We start from the raw sequence: 12,778 nt of genomic DNA, 5'->3' as shown, positions 1-12,778 counted from the left end.
TCCACCAAGCTACCTTTCAACAGTAGTCAGCAAGTGTGACTTCCTTCAAACTACTGCCACAGAGTGGAGTGCATTAAGGGGAATCAAGTTATTTTCCGACAAACAAGTGTGAAGGTAGAAAATGTGTCACAATTTGTCTTCCGTGGTTTATTTATTAGGGGATGTATTTATGACGCAGCGGTTCACAGTGGTACACTATATTTCTGCCAACTCTGATGAACTCTAATTTCTTTCTGACAGGCAGCCTGCACTTAGCAAGCTTCAATATTTCATTCTTCTCTTCAGTTATTATTGTATGGGTTTTTAGACTGCACCAGCTCACATCAGTAAAGTGCATGTATGACCCGCACGGCTCATGGAATATATATATATATATATATATATATTGTTCAGTTGCTTTATTGGTTGTGTAAATGTGGGTTTGGGTATACACATTTAATAATTCAAGTTTCCTTTTAGTGCAGTAGTAGCAGCAGCTCTTCACTAGAAGTCCAAACCACAAAGTGTGACTCTGTGTAGGAATAAACCGACAGGAACTACAAACGTCAGCAGTCTCTTCCTCTGCAGACTTCGTGCATACAGCCTGGTGTGGTTGTACTTCTCATTTCATTTAAGAAAGCGATTTTTCTAAATCAGCCGAAACACTGTGATGAAATACCAAGGATAGGGGCTGAAGAAGTACAAATACAAGTGCCAGTTCTGTTAAAGTAGACTATTCCATGACAAGTAAAAGTCCTGCATTCAAACTCCTACTGAAGCCAAAGTATAGAAGTATTATCAGCAAACTGTACTTAAAGTATCAACAGTAGAAGTACACATTCTACAGACAACAGGGCCTTGTCAATACATAACTACATGATTAGCTTGTTATTACTGATGGCTGAACGCAGCAGGAAGGATCGATCTCGGCGCAGCATGCGGAAACAAATGGTAGCCGGTAGAGCAGGTGTACTCGCAGCCCTTTTATTCTATGGTTTGCTTTGCAACTTTATAAGTCCGACAAACATCAAGTCAGTTTTGAAAACAGCTGTCATCAACCCACCCATAGTCTTCTGTAGTCATGGAGAAATATACGGAAATTACGCCGGTCTGTCAAACCAAGACGTGGTTACATTTGGATATGGAAAACACGCTTTGGCCGTATCGTTCATTTTTCCATCTCTGTATGAACGAGTGAAGAAACGCACGAAACCAGCAACTTTACTTCAGCTAAACCACAGTCTGATTATAACACTTTTCTTGCTGTTATCTGGAGATATCCACCCGTGCCCCGGTCCGCTGCACACTACACCAGTGAAGGAAGCCAACCCCAACGCAGAAGTTACATGGAACACAACGGTCTCACCTGGCGCTGGTTGGAGGGAGCTGCCTTTTCGGAGTGGAGGGGCTGTTGCAGCGGCCGATGGGCCATCGCTATTTTTCCAGACCGGGTTTTACGGTCGCCCGCTGGTCGATCCGCAGCTTGCCTTGGGGGGACTACTAGCGCTGGAGCCGAGCCTGGAGGCTAACGTGACGGCAGACAGCACCGCGGGTTTGTCGGATCCGTGCGGTTCGACATCTCCGATAAACGAGGCGGCCACTGCACTGACTGAGCCACGGCTTGCTTCGACTAACGATGACTTCTGCTCAGGTAGTCAACGTGGAATTGGAACGATTAACCAAAACGTAAACAAGAAACTGCTAAATCGCGATCTCAAAGAACAGGAAGTGGGCTGTCTTCCGAACTGTCAATCATTCAAGAACAGTGTGGGATCCTAGAGTTAAGCCAAAAGGTCTCCTAGGTGGGCATCTAAACATAAGAAGTATTCAATCTAAAAGTGATCAAGTCCATCATCTTTGCTTGATTCCAATTTAGACTTTCTTTGTCTATCTGAGACCTGGCTCCATAAAATGCTCCATCAGCAGCAATAACCGTGCCAGGTTTCAACATTTACAGGAGAGATAGGGTAGGATCTAAGGGTGGTGGTGTCATGATCTATGTGAGAGATCATATCCAGTGTAATGAAATCCAGTGGTCTGTCTGTAAAGACTTGGAATGTATAGGTCTTCATATAATTTTATCACCACAAATGTCTTTACGCTTATTGTAATTTATCGACCTCCCTCTTCCAAAAACAGTTTCTATGAGGAATTTGAGAAACTTTTAAAAGAATGTAATTTCAGTAAAGAGGTCATTATTATGGGTGATTTTAACATAAACTGGGAGGAAAAATCATCTAGAAAGAATCTTAAACGGATAACTGATGACTTTGACCTTGTACAGATGGTCAGTGGGCCCACAAGACTAACCAATTCTTCCAGGACCCAAATTGATTTAATATTTAGTAATAGGCCTGATAGAGTTCTAAAAACTCTCAACATGGTAACTGGACTTTCTGACCACAATCTAACTCTGGTAGCCAGGAAACTAACCAGCAAGCGGTTTAGGCCTTTGGTCAGGGAGGATGAATCCTTTAGAATTCCCAAAAGAAATCTAGATATCTTTCATCATACTCTTCAACTTATTGATTGGGATGATCTACTGTTGGGAATAGACATCGAGGAAGACAGTAAAACATTCTCAGATAAGTTGGAGAACACTATGAAGGATTTCAGTTGCAAATTTAGGCACAAACATATCAAACACTCTGTTCCTTGGATGAATGATGATATCTTAAAAATAATGAAAGAACGGGATTCTGCCTTAAAAACTGCAATTAAAAATAAATCGAGCCATGACAGACAACATTTTGCTATGCTAAGGAACAGAGTGGTAATGAAATTAAGAAAGGCTAAGGCAGATTTCTTCATGACTGTAATAGAAAAAGCGAGAGGTAAAACTAAAATGGTCTGGGATCAGTTACACAAGCTAATGGGACATCCCAACAAAGTAAGGAAGCTGCAAGAACTTAACATTAATGGTAAACTGTCAAATAATCCAGTTGAAATAGCAAAAGCTTTCAATCACTATTTCATTGATTCTGTTGCCACCATTGCTAAATGTTTCTCCCCTGAGATTAGACCTGTCTGTACAGTAAATACATTGGAGCCAACTTTCATCATAAGAAGTGTCACTCACTCAGACGTCACAAGAATAATCAGTTTTCTTAAACCATCCAAAACTAAAGATACATTTGGTATGGATGCCGTTATGCTCAAAACTCTTACCAAAACACTAATAAATCCCATCAGCAATATCATCAACCTCTCAATCTCTCAGAACATGTTTCCCAGTGTTTGGAAGTCGGCTGCTGTTATTCCAGTATTTAAAGAAGGAGATCGCCTTTCTCCCTCTAATTACAGACCAATCAGTATCCTGCCTACAATATCAAAAGTTGCAGAGAAGTTGGTAGCTGAGCAAATGATCTGCCATTTGAAAAACAGTCCCTTTGCCCTTCATCCAATGCAATTCGGCTTTAGAGCCAATTATTCCACTGAGACGGCCACCTGTTTCTTTACCGAAAAAATAAAATTTCTACTGGACAAAGGGGGTGTTGTTGGAGCTGTGTATCTTGATCTCAAGAAGGCATTTGACACTGTAAATCATAGTATTCTTTTGTCCAAATTGCACAGTTACAACTTCTCCTCAGGTACACTTAAATGGATGGAATCATATTTGCTTAATAGGTCACAGTCTGTCCAAATTCAAAAACATCAATCCGCTGCCCTCCGCTTGTCCACAGGTGTCCCACAAGGATCTGTCCTGGGCCCATTATTATTTTCCTTATATATTAATGATCTGCCATCAGTTTGTCCTCATTCCAATATTCAAATGTATGCCGATGACACCGTCATTTATCTGCATGGCAGCAATTTGGGAGATGTAGCAAAAGAACTCACTACATCCATGGCTAATGTGACTACTTGGTTAACGCAATGTTGTTTACAACTCAATATATCCAAAACTGTGTGTATGTTTTTTACCAAAAGAAACTCTGATAGTGTAGAACCGGATGTTTTTGTATCTGGGGAGAGGCTAAAGGTTGTATCTGAATACAAGTACCTGGGAGTACTTTTTGATTCAAATCTGTCTTTCAAATCACAGGTGAAAAAAGTTTGTAATCGGGTAAAATTCAATCTATCCAATTTCCGATTCTTGCGCAACTACATGTCAACAGAGGCAGCTAAAACATTCTTGCATTCAATGGTTATTTCCCACATGACCTACTGTTTAACAACCTGGTCACATGCTAGTGCCACTACGCTCAAACCATTACAGTCATTATACAAGCGTACACTCAAAACTCTTGATAAAAAAAAAGTTCTGTCTCATCACTGTCCTATTCTAAAAAAATACAACTTGCTTAGTTGGGATAACTTGATTAAATATGTGCACGTCTGTCTGATGTACAAAATCATACATGGATTGACCTCTCCTCCTCTCAAACAATTTGTCACCACACGAACTGGATATCGGCTCACAAGAGGTGCAGCAAGAGGATTGTATCGTCCCTCTCAGGAAAAGTGCTTTTAGTCATGCTGCTTTCTCAGTACAAGCAGCAGTTCACTGGAACTACATTCCAGGATCTATCAGAGAGCTACAATCATTCAACTCTTTTAAAGCAGAAACAAAGAAATGGTACATTACTACCCAGCTCTGTCAGCACTAGACTGTAACTACCTCCTCCATCTGTCCAGGTTGGACTTTCATTTTGTCTGTCTGTCAGTTGTTGTCTGTCTGTTGTCCGGTCTCTGTATGTCTTGACTTGCTGGTCGGTCGTTTACTCCACCTGCGTGTCTTCTCTTGTCGTTCACCTGTTTGCAGTTGTATGTCACATTTAGTCTGTAAGCTTTTATGTTGTATCTCTGACATTATGTTTTTATTCTGTCCATTTTAACATTGTTCTCCCCTATTTTATTTGCTTTATCTGTAGATTGTATTTGCAATCTTATGTTTTTAGGTTTGTTCTTCACATCAGCAACATTGGGACTACAGATGAAAAATAGCCTCTTGGCTAACTCTGGCACATTTACTGCAATGTTTTTATCAATGTGCACTGTCCCTTATTAAATAAACCATTTAAATAAAGAGAAAGTATAATTGTACTGCGGTAGATGCTCCAGATAAATAAACATGTTCGACATATCCTGCAACCCACAAAGTGTGCAGTCAGACAACAAATACAAATTCTCATTTGAATGATAACATAAAGGTGAATATATCCTCAGTTATCCATGATGAGTGAATACAACTCATGTAAATAAAATATTTCTTTAAAATTCTTTTAGATAAATTATAAAATAATTACTTTTTTACAATACAATGACAGCTTTGGTGATATGGTTTCCACAATATTTATAAAAACCTGCCAGATGTTGACAAAAGCAGTCCACATTTCATCTCCCAGCCCAACTCAAATCACAAGTAGCCCAACTTGACAGGAACCAACCCAGTCTGGCCCCACTGTTGGGTAGTTTAGTTCAGCGGCCCCTCCAACAGTCACAATCTATATGAATCATTGGATGATTACTGCAGTACAGTCAGTGGTGTATAGTAACGAAGTAGAAGTACTTCGTTACTTTACTTAAGTAGTTTTTTTGGGTATCTGTACTTTATTTTACTACTTATATTTCTGTTTACTTTTACTTTTACTTCACTCCATTTTGCAATGAAAACTTGTACTTTTACTCCGATACATTTCCCCTGAAACAGTATCGTTACTCGTTACTTCGGAAAAAAATAATCATGAGAAACATCGGGGACTGTTGTGGAACACGCAGCGCGCACCTGAACGCAGCACGAGCACCAGGTTGGGGATCAGTGGTCCTTGCCGCGTGTTTTCTCTTCCCAGTGATGCCCAGGATGCTAGCGAGCGAGCGGCTACAGATACGACTCATTTCATGTGGAGCAGCAATGGAAGCTACTCGAACAACCACGGGGACCAAGATCAACGTCCGTGGCCATATTTGGGCTAACTCTTTTCTTTTGTCGGAGTGAAAGTTTCTTCCTACCGGATGAAGTGCCTCTTATGCCGACCGAAAGCCACGGAGATACTGGCCTTCAACAACTCACCAACCTCAGGAAACACATTGAGGTAAATTAAGATTAATCCCATGAGCCGCAACGTTAATGTTTAGTCATCATAAACCTGTTAAGATATCTAGCAGTGTTGTCCTCAGGATTGGAGTAAGTTATATCTTTGGCAGGAGGGGGGGAGGCAGGTGTCTGATTGTCCTACGCATGTTGTACGTTAGGCTAACGTTCGCTAGCTATCGTCAATTAAATGAGACAATTAGCGTGAGTGGAGTAGACGGATCTCTAGCGAGTTAATGAGCTGAAGAAGTGTTGACAGTTGTGAGAATTTGTTGATTTGAGTCGTTTTAGCTATAATATAATGCTAATCATTACAGCATTATTATAATTATTTGTATTAATATTATAAGAGTGACGGTCCAGTAATGGCGACGATATTGATTTGGGACTGTTGTTGTGTTTAACTACAGAGATACAAGTACATATTCACAAATCAACTCTGGATGCACGGACAGTGCATGAAACTAAATGTATAAACCTCAAATTAAAACAAACTATTTTGTACAAAACTTTAGGTTGGGGTCATGACATGTTAGGAAGTGTTATTAATTCTATCATGTCTATAATACTCTAACTTTATTTCAGGAATGGACTACATCAAGCAGCACATGCAGGGCTCCAGACTGCGACCAAATGGTCGCATTTTGCGCCTAAAATTAGACACAGTGCGAGTAAATTTTTCATCAACTCGCACATGCGCGACCAGTAAATTAGCAGATTTCTTTTTTTTGTTATTAAATATTTTTGTTGCTTACAAAGTTGTTCTACACTTCAGCCCACTATAGTTAGCGGTAATGCCTGAATGACTGGTTTGCTAACCGACATTAACTCCAGAAGAAGAAGAAAGGAGACGAAAACCGAAGAAGAAGAAGGCTGGCCTGTGTGTGAGCGCGGGGGGGGGGCTAATGTGTGAAAAGAGGCGCACCGCAGCGGAGACGCAACGAGGGCGAGGGCCGCAGAGTGAGAGGTCCACGAGGGGATCCTCACCACCGAGCGGCGTCCCCGTCCCCCGAGTTGAATCTCTGGGTCAACTCAGCCGACTCTCACATGTCTGAGCCCCTACAGACTGATGCTCACGGTAAACACATTCCATCAGGAGCGCGCGAGGATTTTGATAAAGTTAGCGGAAGGATTTAAGTGACAACATCCGGTTTTGCAAAGTTAGCGGAAAGAACCACGTGAAACAACATCCGTTTATCAAAATAAGATGTCGACAAATCATACACTAACATATAAAAGTAAACAATGAACTGATGTATCTTTATAGATAGTTTCTGAGATTTAGCTTAAATTATGATAACATTAAAACATTTTTACTGGACCAAGGAAGAGTTTATAAAAATTAGTCAGTCTTTTGTATGTTAAGAAAAGTCCTGTATATAGATTTCCCCAAGAGTTCCAGGAAATGAATGATGCAGATGTGTTCCATACATATCTGAAATCCCCTACAATAGCAATCAAACTATTTTAATGTATCAATTAGGACATTTTTCAAAGTAAAAGTCCTAAATGTTTAAAGAAATCGGTAATTTCTTTAATGTTTGAGTTGCTTTATATATGTATTTCCTCATAGCAATAATGCTACACAATAAATAGAATGCTTCAATCAACACCGTGATCGGTGATTGGTATTATCGGATCGGCAGATACTGATTTCAGTGATCGGTATTATCGGTGATCGGCAGATACTGATTTCAGTGATCGGAAACACTGGAGTTGATAAGCGTGTCTTGTCTGATCAATACACAACAGTGAGGTGCGTGAATGGACCGAGCGGCCAGCTGCTGATCACGCACTCAATAGCTCGACTGCATGAATAGAAGGTGTGCGCATAGCGCGCAAAAAAATTTTTTGGGAGCACCCAAGACCCATTTTGACCCAGGAAAAAGTGCGCCCCTAAATTTTCTGCTTGCGCCCCTAACATTTTAAGTTAGGAGCGACTGTGCTCCTAGTTAAAAAAGTTAGTCTGGAGCCCTGACATGGAAGAACCCTCCCTGCAGCTATGTGATGCCACCAGGTCCAATTCATCTGATGAAGAGGACTTCTTCTTCGTCATCTCAAGCGCATGACAGCAGCAAACGGCTGGATGGAGACGTGGATCACGTTGACTTGCTGAAATGCTTCCCAACTGTGTGCAGGCTGTCTGTGAAGCTAGACACACTCTACCTGCACCAGGGCCTGTGAAGCTAGACACACTCTACCTGCACCACCAGGGCCTGTGAAGCTAGACACACCTCTACCTGCATCAGGGCCTGTGAAGCTAGACACACTCTACCTGCATCAGGGCCTGTGAAGCTAGACACACTCTACCTGCATCAGGGTCTGTGAAGCTAGACACACTCTACCTGCATCAGGGCCTGTGAAGCTAGACACACTACCTGCATCAGGGCCTGTGAAGCTAGACACACTCTACCTGCATCAGGGCCTGTGAAGCTAGACACACTACCTGCATCAGGGCCTGTGAAGCTAGACACACTCTACCTGCACCAGGGCCTGTGAAGCTAGACACACTCTACCTGCATCAGGGCCTGTGAAGCTAGACACACTCTACCTGTATCAGGGCCTGTGAAGCTAGACACACTCTACCTGCATCAGGGCCTGTGAAGCTAGACACACTACCTGCATCAGGGTCTGTGAAGCTAGACACACTCTACCTGCACCACCAGGGCCTGTGAAGCTAGACACACCTCTACCTGCACCAGGGCCTGTGAAGCTAGACACACTCTACCTGCATCAGGGCCTGTGAAGCTAGACACACTCTACCTGCATCAGGGCCTGTGAAGCTAGACACACTACCTGCATCAGGGCCTGTGAAGCTAGACACACTCTACCTGCATCAGGGCCTGTGAAGCTAGACACTCTACCTGCATCAGGGTCTGTGAAGTTAGACACACTCTACCTGCACCAGGGCCTGTGAAGCTAGACACACTCTACCTGCATCAGGGCCTGTGAACGGCTCTTCAGCATCGCAGGACTCGTCTTCAGTCCCAGAAGAGCGACACTGAAATCTGTTCATTTTGAAAATCAACTTCTTTTGAAGATGAACAATACATTTTTCACTTTAAAGTGATGATTCTGGTTGTTACTTTTGGTTCTGCTTTTTTCTGTGTTAATCGTGTTTTTATATTTTAGTAATTTCATCGTATTCATATATTGCTAAGTTCATCCTAGCTCATACTCCTTGTTCATGGCGGCCACAGCACCCAAACAAATAAACTTCATAATTCTCATAATTCTGACCCTTTGTTTTTTTTATTAACAGCATTTACTTTTACTTTTACTTTCAATACTTAAGTACATTTAATATCAGAAAATTACTTTTGATACTTAAGTTAAAAAAAAATCAGATACTTTAATACTTTTACTCAAGTAGTATTCTCATAGGTGACTTTTACTTTTACTTGAGTAATTTTCCAGTCAAGTATCTTTACTTTTACTCAAGTATGACTTTTGGGTACTTTATACACCACTGAGTACAGTAATATATAAAGTAGGGCTGTGAAACGATTAAAAATTTTAATCGGGTTAATCACAGGTTTTTGTGGATTAATCATGATTAATCACATATTACCGATATTCTCGGTATATTTTGTGAGAACATAGAGATTTATGACAAAAGACGGATATATACATTTATACATTCTTCTATACAATGGTGCTGCAACTCAGCAGTTATTTAGCAGTTTTCTTCCATATGGAACATTAATACATCTTCATCCTAAACAGAATGTTTAACCCTCCTGTTACCTTTCGGATCAATTTGACCCCATTCAATGTTTAATGTCGGTGTTCTTTGGGGTCAATTTGACCCCAGGCTGTTTTTCACTGTGTCAAACATATAAGAAATATCAACTTTTTTATTTATTTAAAGGGCTATTTAGGTAGTCAACAAACAAACATAAAGTACCTCACACTTAAACTTGGGAAGCAATATTAATTCTAATAATTTTCTGGAGGTTTTAATTGCTGGGGTCAAATTGACCCCGAGGGTAAAATATGTTAGTAAAGTAAAGGTAACAGGAGGGTTAAACAGAACATTGTTCTCTTGTTTGTCAACCATTAACTCCACCATGATACAATCTAAAGGCCTCTAGTCTTCCTCTAGCAGCTGCTGAGGCAAACTGACTGTGTGGGTTTTCTTCATGAACTGGGCCGTGATGAAAGGGACGGCGGGGACACCGCTGCAAAGCTGAAACCTCACCGGCCCGGACAGGTGGACAGATTGACAAGTGACTTTTTTTTTGCTCGGTCCCGATGCGCGCGCACGGAGCTCTGTGGCGAGCGAGACGGAGATCGATAAGTGTTAACGCAACGCGTAATAAAAGAACAAAGACGTGCTATAGAGAACATGTCAGGGGGCGGGCCAATCTCTTTAATGTCATGCGATCTACCAACACTACGCCGCGATCGACGTGTTGAGACCCCTGATCTACAGGAAGTAAAAGTCGTAACAAGGTTTCCGTAGGTGAACCTGCGGAAGGATCATTACCGATGAACAGACCGTCTGCATGAGAGCGGACAGAGTTCAGGTTGAAGTGGTGTATTGGAAGCTCATTTTGCAAGTGACTTTTTTTTCTACCCGATGTGCGCGCACACGCCGGCATCCGAGCTCTGGGGTGCGCGAGACGGAGATCGGAGTCATGTTAACGCGACACTAGAGACAGAATGACATGCTGCTGGAGAGACGACCAACAACAGACGGATTGGAAGCTCATTCTGCGCATGCGTTAAATGCGTTACAAAAAATAACGAAGTTAAACCTGTCATTGAATTAACTGAGTTAACGCGTTATTTTTCACAGCACTAATATAAAGTTAGACCTTTTACATATTTTTGCTTTTGTGAAATATTGGATACATTTAATGTTTCATGTATTATGCAGAACACTAACGTCGGGTGATCGTTTTACCCATGCGATTGTGGTTTTTTGTTTTTCATTGCGTTGCTTTGTCCGAGTTGCGTGGGTCCTTGTGTCGCTTCAGGCTGCTTACTGACGTCATCGAAGGTAGGCGTGTCTCCCTGCTCCAATACCTGATTTTGCGGGGGGGGGGGGGGGGGGGGTAATTGTGTGGGTTTTTGAAGTTTCACTTTCCAGTCTCAAAAATTCCCTTGGTCACAGGAAGTATGATGAGATTTGTGTGTCTGAAGAGAGTATTTAAGACCACTCTTGGCTTCTACCCCACACAGTTCTCTTTGACTCTATCCAATCTCTCCAGCTGCACTTGTTACAGCTCCTCTTCATCACCTTCATCACAGCACCAGTGTCTTCTTCACCAAAGAGGAAACCAACGATGTCCGGCATCATGAAAGTGTTTCTACTCCTGGCTGTCATGGTCTGCATGGCTAAAGCCCAAAGTAAGTATGAATACTTCTTCAGCATTTAACATGGATGGTGTGAGGTTTGTGATATACATTTGCACATACTATAAAAAGTGAAAAATGAACTAAATCAATGTTTTCTTTATTTTTCTCTCCAGTCGGTCATACATCAGGAAAGCAGTGTCTGTGTCCACGGGTCAGGAATGGAATCCGCTCAAAGAATGACATAAAGGACGTCCAGGTCTACCTAGCAACCATCTTCTGTGACAAAGCAGAGATTGTGTAAGAGACACTGAAATCTTTAATTCAGACTGTGGGATTGTCGTACAATAATGTGTCCTATTTATTCTATTCCCATGTTTGTGTGCTAATAGGAAGCTTCTGAGTAAACCCCTCACCCATAACACTTAGGGTGGTATTTTATTATATCTTCATAAGATTGATAAAGGGTTCAAATCTGGCCTCATTTGCAGAGAAAGTTATAACGAACCTGCACATTTATTCCTCAATCTACCGAATCATGTCCCCCTGTTTACCTCTGATGTCCATTCCAACAGCGTCACCCTCAACAGCGGCCTTCGCTATTGCCTGAACCCCAATTTGAAGGCAGTGCAAAAACTCATGGCTTTCATCATGTGAGTATATATTTACAGACATGAATCCGAGCCTCATCTTCAGAATACACCGACCACCCAACTCCTAATTTGAATCGTTCAGTGATTCTCCGTATTTGATCATGAATAACACGAGGCCTTCTTCACACTGTAATGTGTCTAATGTGTGTTCTTCTTTTTTGTCATTCTAGGAAACGACAATCCTCGTCTACAACCAGACCAACTGAGCTCATGTCCACCACCAACACAGCTCGCATCTGATGCGTTATCTCCTCCGATCAAGAAGAAGAGCAGATGACCTCTGACCCCCACAAACAACGGCACCTTAAACGAATGCAGATGTAGTTTAATTACATTTGTTGTCTATTTATCCTTCTATTTATACTGATGTGCACTTACAGTATAACCTCCGTTCTATTTTATTTCCTTTTAATATGTTTTTGTAAATAGATGTATGTGTTCTGAACCAAGTTTCATGTATTTTGGTAATGTCAGTGTTCTTTTAATAATAAAAAAAGAAAAGAAACATTGAGTAATTGTTTTTGCTTCCAGGTCTGATACTGTCTGTGCCCTATATTAAAGCCACAGCACTACCTTGTGGTTCAGGGCTGCCAATGCAAGAAATACATTTGATGTGCCATCTCGCATATCTCAAACAATTATAAAGCCAAGAATTTAATATTTTAAGGCGTCTTCTGAACAAAATTAATGGGTCTAGAATTTACATGGATCAGACACCAGAAGACACCAAAGCTGCAGAAACTACAGGGCGAATAACCCGCCATCACGATGTGTTTGTTGGCATATCAATATTCTGGTATTTGATTGATCA

The 12,778-nt window shown here is 41.4% G+C and overlaps 1 protein-coding gene across 2 annotated transcripts; it reads left to right on the top strand.

Moving 5' to 3' along the window:
- Positions 1 to 10,042: 10,042 nt before the first annotated feature.
- Positions 10,043 to 12,478, top strand: LOC130209738 (growth-regulated protein homolog gamma-like). Of its 2 annotated transcripts, none has more exons than XM_056439548.1 (5): positions 10,043 to 11,018; positions 11,270 to 11,368; positions 11,491 to 11,614; positions 11,890 to 11,967; positions 12,138 to 12,478. In XM_056439548.1, the coding sequence occupies exons 1-5, from the start codon at positions 10,925 to 10,927 to the stop codon at positions 12,205 to 12,207; spliced, it is 465 nt and encodes a 154-aa protein (XP_056295523.1). In that variant the 5' UTR covers positions 10,043 to 10,924; the 3' UTR covers positions 12,208 to 12,478. The 2 variants fall into 2 exon arrangements, with proteins under 2 accessions (XP_056295523.1, XP_056295524.1); XM_056439549.1 differs by having other exon boundaries at positions 10,922 to 11,018; positions 11,230 to 11,368.
- The last annotated feature ends 300 nt before the right edge of the window (positions 12,479 to 12,778 follow it).

Source organism: Pseudoliparis swirei, chromosome 19 (assembly GCF_029220125.1).
Source record: "Pseudoliparis swirei isolate HS2019 ecotype Mariana Trench chromosome 19, NWPU_hadal_v1, whole genome shotgun sequence".
Classification (NCBI taxonomy): domain Eukaryota; kingdom Metazoa; phylum Chordata; class Actinopteri; order Perciformes; family Liparidae; genus Pseudoliparis; species Pseudoliparis swirei.
This window is presented reverse-complemented; position numbering and strand designations above follow the sequence as displayed.

Coding starts and splice junctions, on each gene's coding strand:
- LOC130209738 (XM_056439548.1), top strand. CDS start 10,925: ATGCGATTGTGGTTTTTTGTTTTTCATTGCGTTGCTTTGTCCGAGTTG. Junction 11,019..11,269: donor GCTTACTGACGTCATCGAAG/GTAGGCGTGTCT, acceptor CCTTCATCACAG/CACCAGTGTCTTCTTCACCA. Junction 11,968..12,137: donor AAACTCATGGCTTTCATCAT/GTGAGTATATAT, acceptor TTGTCATTCTAG/GAAACGACAATCCTCGTCTA.